Raw genomic sequence first — 6,186 nt, 5'->3', positions numbered from 1 at the left:
TGGGGGTGGGGAAGTCTTCCCAGAGGAGGAGACATTTGAGCTGGGCCTTGAAGGATGAGTGGGAGTTCACTGGGCAGAGAGAAGGCACAAGAATTGCAGGCAGAGGCCACGTCATGTATAAGGATGGTAGGGGGTCAACAAGTAGAGCCCGAACTGGGGGCAGGAGGGGCGGTGCTGATAGATGAGGCTAGACAGGTGGGCAGGGGCCAGATCACAGCAGGCTTTTCAAAAGGCAAATGTGCTTTATAGTCATTGAAGTTTAAAGTGGTGGAATGGAGTTGTCAGATTGGTATTTTCTGAAGATATCTCTGGCTGCCATGTGGAAAATGGGGGAGGGGGAGCTAGACTGGAGTCAGGACTTACTGTGGTCAGGGGAGGGACAGAGGGCATGCAGAGGAGGAGAGGGACTTGGGAGATTGGGGGAGTCACCAAGTCCTGGTGAGAGACCCGATGTGGGAGATGAGGAGGGGGCCACTCTCATGTCTGGCTAAGCGACTAGTGAAGGTAATGGGAGGAGCAGATTGTGGTGGGGAGTGAATACTGAGTTCAGTTTCCGATGAACTTGGTTTGAAGTGTCTGGAGACTGGGATCAGCAAGAGGCAGGGGGATAGTGCGTTCAGGAGAGGTTCCAGCTGAAGATAAAGGTTGGTTCAGAGGTGCACTAACCACACCCATGGAAGGGTGGGGCCAGCAGGGATGCACTGGGTCCAGAGCAGGGAGCACCTGTGCCTGTGACGGGACACTGTCCAAGGGCATGTTTCTGACACTTTCTTAGGCAGAAGCCCATACTCTGCTGTGGACCACTTGTACTTAGCTTCCTGCCCCTCAGGTGCCTCGCCAGCCTTGAGCTTCTAGAGAGGAAGGTGAGGGAGCTTCTGAGGGCAGTCTTGATCGGCCTCACCTAAAAGTCGGGCCACAATCCCCTTCTCTAGGCAAGTGATACCCTCATCAAGTGATACCCTCATCAGCACCTTTGATGGTCTGGGTCCTGAGCTCACTAGGGTTGCCTGGACTTGGACATGAGATTCTCCTTCTGCCTGGAGTCCTGACCTACCAGGAGAAAGCAGCCCTGGAGCACTGGGCTCTGACCCAGCTTGGCCCTGCCCACTCCAGTGTCACTGTCTTGTGGTCAGGACCTGGATAATACCACCCTGAGACATCACCTAGCCCAGCTCAGTCATGACACAGATAGGGAAACTGAAGCCTGGAGAAGGAATGAGCTTACCTGTAGATGACAGGGCCAGGACTTTAACCCAGTGACTTCTTCTATAGCCCAGAGTTTTTTTTTGTTCCCTTTCTCTCCTCATGGTTGCTATTTTTCAAGCTCCCATTCCATGTGTGTCAAATGTTCTCATTCACCCAAAGTCCCTATGACTGTTCTCTGGTTGGGGAGAAGGGAAGGGCTTTAGACGCAGCTGCAAAAGACCCAGGAGGCAGAAGGATGCAGGAAGCATTTATTTAGGGCCAGAGCCGATTTCTACAGGAGGCAAGAGACAGGACACAGGCGATCTCTAAAGGGTTACAGGAGACGATTCGGGGAGAAGGTTGTGATAGGAGAGAACAGCCAAACAGAACTATAGCTTCTCAAAGCTGCCTCCTGCTGGCTCTTTGTGGAAATGCAGGTAAAAGTAGATATTCTATGCCACTGCATCAGCCAGTGGCCTAAGATTGTCTCTTCTCTGAAAGAGGCCTTGGCCCCTGTCTTCCATGATACAAGGGACCCTAAAGCAGGTGGGGACTTTGGTAAATGTGGTCACTCATCATTGACTAAGCGGGAGCACCCTCTCATCTTCCCACCAACAGGGACTGTATTCCCAATCCTTAGGCCTCAGGAAGCCTCTGGGATCACTTCTTTACTCCAAAGCACCCCACCCACACACTGACTGCCATCCTGACCCCAGCTTTCTCTAGCCTTACCTAAGGGTTCCAGGTCTAACAAAACCCTGATGGGTAAGTCTACCTCTAACCCCAAACCACAGTCCCTCATCTTTGGCAACATCCTGGTATCCTTTCCCCTATACACCTTTGATCCTCAGCCAATTACAACACCCTTCACCCCCTTGCTCCCCATCCCTGCATTTAGTATCTGAACCTCTAGAAGGCACCACCAACCAACTCTGGAAACTATAGAACTTAGCCACATTCCTCCCCATGTTCCTCCAGGGGATTGGAATCAGAGCCATCAAGGTTTAAGGGACAGGCGAGGGCCTGCAGCCAGGCCCCCTAAGGTCACTGGGCACCAGGCACTAGCTAGGCCAGAGAGTAATGGGAAAGCGATGGGCAGAACAGTGCCCATTCCTCTGGGCATGATATGGACACTGGGGCCTGTTACCTAAGAGTAGGGTACTTCCTAAGGAAGCAGAAACACAGGCTGACTCTGGTCTAATCCCTCATTCTAACCCCCCACCAAGCTCACCTGACTCTAAATTCTGCCCAGCCAATCCTCCATCACTACTTTCCCTCCCTTCCTAATACCATGGAATGCATTTCAGGACTGGAAGAACCCTCAGAGGTCATCTGAGCCAATCCATTCCCTACTAGAATCTCCTCTATGCATCGTGGCCACTGCTTGCATACGTCCCATAACAAGGAACTCTTTGCCTCCCTCTTTCCAAATGGGCAAATTCAAATTCAGGGCCATCAGGTAAACTACAGAATAATAGATAGCTCCACATCAACTCTGAAAGGGCTCAGCTTTGTTTGAAAGGGCTGCCATGAAAGGACCCAGAAGAAATCGGTGGGTTGGAGGAACCTGGAGGGCGAAGTCTTGGGCCTGGGGGAAATCACTGCCTTACTGACTGTTCTCTGGCTGCATAGAAGATGCACTGGGCCATCTGAGCTGGGGCGGAGAGAAGCACGAGAGGGATCTGGGAGGAGGAATCTTCCTGCCTCTTCTCTCCAGAGGAGCCAGAGGGGCACCTTGAGCCGGCCTGGGAGACCTCTCTAAAGGTCACCATGATAAAAATAGAGCTTGTCTGGGAAGGGATGGAAAACAGCTGCTCCTGCCTGAGACTTGGTGCCAGGGAGGCGGATGGTCAAGCCAGGGATTGGACAGGGAACTTAGACCTAGGATCTTCTGAACACACCCCTCCTTTGCCAGACTCCAGAGAGCACAGCCAGGAAGGGAGGGAGGAGTATGGAAGCCTGGAATGCAGCAAGTCCAGGGGTCCATATACACAATGCCCTGCCTCTTCCAAGGTGTGTGTGTGTTGATGGGAGGGGGCGTTAAGAAGTTTGAGATTGCTTTGGCCAAAGCCCCATTAAACAGATTTGAAAGCTGAGGGTCCGACAATGGAAGGGTCTTGCCCAGGTTCACAGAACAACTGCATGAGAGAGTTAGGGCTGGAACCCAAGCTTGGATCACTACTGCACCCTCAAGCCCAGAGCTCTTCTCCCTGCCCCCTTCTCTCAGGGGCTGTCCAGAGACCAGAGCCCTTGGGGGCTTGGTGCTGGGATCTCCCAAGCCTGATGCTTTTTCTTCCGGCTTGGACATCCCGGGGAGGGGATGAGGTGGGGCGGAGGAGGCCTTAGGTGGTGCAGGAGGCCTCGGCGGGGAGGCTGCCACGTTTGAGCCTCAGGCTGCCGTTCCACCCGCGGGGACAGATGTTGTAGCCAAGGATGCCGGGCGACTTCGCCCCGGAGTCCTCAGACTCGAGGGACACGTCGGAGTCCGTGGGCGAGCGGCGGTAGGGGAAGGGCCTGGGCGCCGCCGGCAGCGGGCTCCGCGGGATTGGGGCGAACGTGGCCCCGGGGGCGGGGGCCGGGCCGGGCCGGGCGGGCTGCGGCGAGCGCATGCGCGGCGGCGGCGGCGGCGGCGCCCTGGGCGGGGAGAAGGGCCGCAGGCTCTCGGCGCCGGCCGGCCGCGGGGAGGCGCTCTTGCGCCGGGCCGCGTTGATGATATTTCGTGCCAGGAGCGCCTGCAGTTGGCGGCTGGGGGGCCGCATCTCGGTTTCGGGTCGCATCGGGGATTCGGAGCGCTCGCTCCACGAGGGGGACATGGGCGGCGGAGGCGGCGGCGGCAGCGGCGGGGGGCTGCTCATGCTGCTCCCTCGGCCCGGCTCCCACGGTCCCGGGCTCACCCAGCCGTCCAGGCTGCTGGGGGGCCGGGACGCACCCGGCGTCCAGGGCGGGGAGGTGGGCAGGCTCTCGCGGCGGTCCTGGGGAGAGAGCAGAGAGGGCGAGGGCAGGCATTAGTGCGGGCGTCTTCTATACCGGGCTTTCGGGAGGGGCTGAGTCTGACTGTCCATTGTAGTCGGGGAAGCCGGCGACCAGAGGTGGGTAGTACCTGCCGTAAAACGTGGGCGCCCCACTCTCAGCCTGGATGCTTGAAAGAGCGCGTACCGCCTGCCCCTGCGCTTAACAGGGAGGCAGATGACGAGTGAAGAATCGCACTTTGGAGACACTCTACTAACTGAGTGAGCCAGGGTAAGTTGCTTCAGCAGCAGTAGCAACTGGAAGCCTCTGGACTTCAGTTTCCTCCTCTGCAAAATGGGGGCCTAATATCATCACGTATCCTATAGGGTTGTTATGAGGATTAAATGACATAACTCATGTAAAGGAATATTACATGTATTAGAAGATTGCCTGGGAGAAAGTAAGTGCGCACTAGGTGTCAGTTACCATAAAGTAATACTGGAAGGATATACATGAAATTAACCAAAGTGGTTCTGTTAGGAAATGGGGGGAACAGGGCAGGGTACACAGCCACAAGGGTGGGAAAAAAAGGCTTTTACTGTATTACTTTTTATGTAAGTTTAGGTTTTTTGAACCATATGGATGTATCTATTCAAAAATTAAAAACATTGATCATCATTAAAGTTGGACTTAGGCAAAAGGCCTTCTCAGCCCTAATCCCTTGCCATGTTGCTATGGTAACCTCCTACTTTTTCCTTGGATGCCTGGAGCAGGGAGGAAGTTCCCACTGACAGATGGAAATACAAAAGGAAGTTGGGTCATTCCTCCCTAGGCAGCATACTCCCCTCACTGGACTCTGTCTGCATGGGACGGGGGAGTGGGAACATCTTTGCGATTATAAAGCACTGTTCTGCTGTATACTGTCCTATCTGTTTCCTGCCTACTTAGGGGTTTTCCAGTCTACAAGGTTAAGTCTCATCCTTTATCACTCATTAGAGCCTCACAACAGACTGGCGGGGTAGCTGGCATTATCATACCCATTTTACAGTGATGAAGGTGAAGTTCAGAGGTGTAATAACTATCCTGTGTATTCTGCCCTATTAGGAAATGTGTGTGTGTGATTATCTGCTGCTCTAAGGTTACATCATGCTTAAGCCATTTGAACTGGTTTGACAGTACAGGGAGTGGGGATCTGTGCCCAGCATGTAACTGCTAAAACTTCCAACTGTCCATTCAACCAGATCAGCAATAAACCAGTCTACTCAGGCCTCAATCCAATCCAAATTCAGCACCTGTCATCCCTCAGCATTCGGAACTAGCCAGTCCATTTAGTGCCTCCTACCCGATCAAAAGGTAGGACCATTCATAATGTCCATTATCTCAACCAGTCAGTAATCAATCAGCCACAGCCAAGCCAGACAGCCTCTCATCCAATCAGAATCTAGTATTTCCCAGTCAAAAGGAACCAATAAACATAAAGTATATGTTTTCTCCAAACAATGCAGCAATTCCTAGATGAGTCCAGACCCAGAATTTGAGCCCTTGAACCTGAAGAATGCTGTACAGCAGTCTGAACAGATTTTTCATGTGATAGTAATGCTGGAGTGACCCTTAGGGATCTCCTGGGGACATCCAAGGCCCCAATCAAGTAGGGAAGTTAAATCTCGGCCTGGGGTCCATCCCTTTTACTCGCAGGGTCAGAGTTGTGTCCAGGTGAGCCAGAGACACCGGGAGCTGCTCTGTCTGTGCGGCATCCCAGGAAGGTTTCCGTCAGCCCAGCTGTGGGAAGTGGGGCCAAGAGTTCATGATCAAAGCCCATCAACATGCTTTGAGACAGAGTAACCAGGGCTCTTCAGCCAGGAGAGTAGGCTGGGGCAGGGGGAGCTATGATAACCGAAATCTCTAAGGGTTGATTCTGCCTTTGGTGGCTACAAGGAGAAGGCTAGGGCCAGCGAGTGGAAGGAGTAACAGGATTTACTTCTCAAGCCTGGATTGAATGTCAAGGGCAGTGGTGAACAGCTCCTTGTCATTTGGTGGTGGGCCAGAGTCTGA

The 6,186-nt window shown here is 53.6% G+C and overlaps 1 protein-coding gene across 1 annotated transcript in view; it reads right to left on the bottom strand.

The window, feature by feature from the left end:
• Positions 1-1,446: 1,446 nt before the first annotated feature.
• Positions 1,447-6,186, bottom strand: part of SYNPO (synaptopodin) — a 29,937-nt gene continuing 25,197 nt past the window's right edge. The window contains exon 3 of the mRNA XM_081035685.1: positions 1,447-4,157. Within this exon, the coding sequence (XP_080891811.1) occupies positions 3,528-4,157 (630 nt within the window). The 3' untranslated portion in view covers positions 1,447-3,527. The remainder of the gene's footprint in view (positions 4,158-6,186) is intronic.

Source organism: Rhinolophus hipposideros (assembly GCF_964194185.1).
Source record: "Rhinolophus hipposideros genome assembly, chromosome: 23".
Classification (NCBI taxonomy): Eukaryota; Metazoa; Chordata; class Mammalia; order Chiroptera; family Rhinolophidae; genus Rhinolophus; species Rhinolophus hipposideros.
This window is presented reverse-complemented; position numbering and strand designations above follow the sequence as displayed.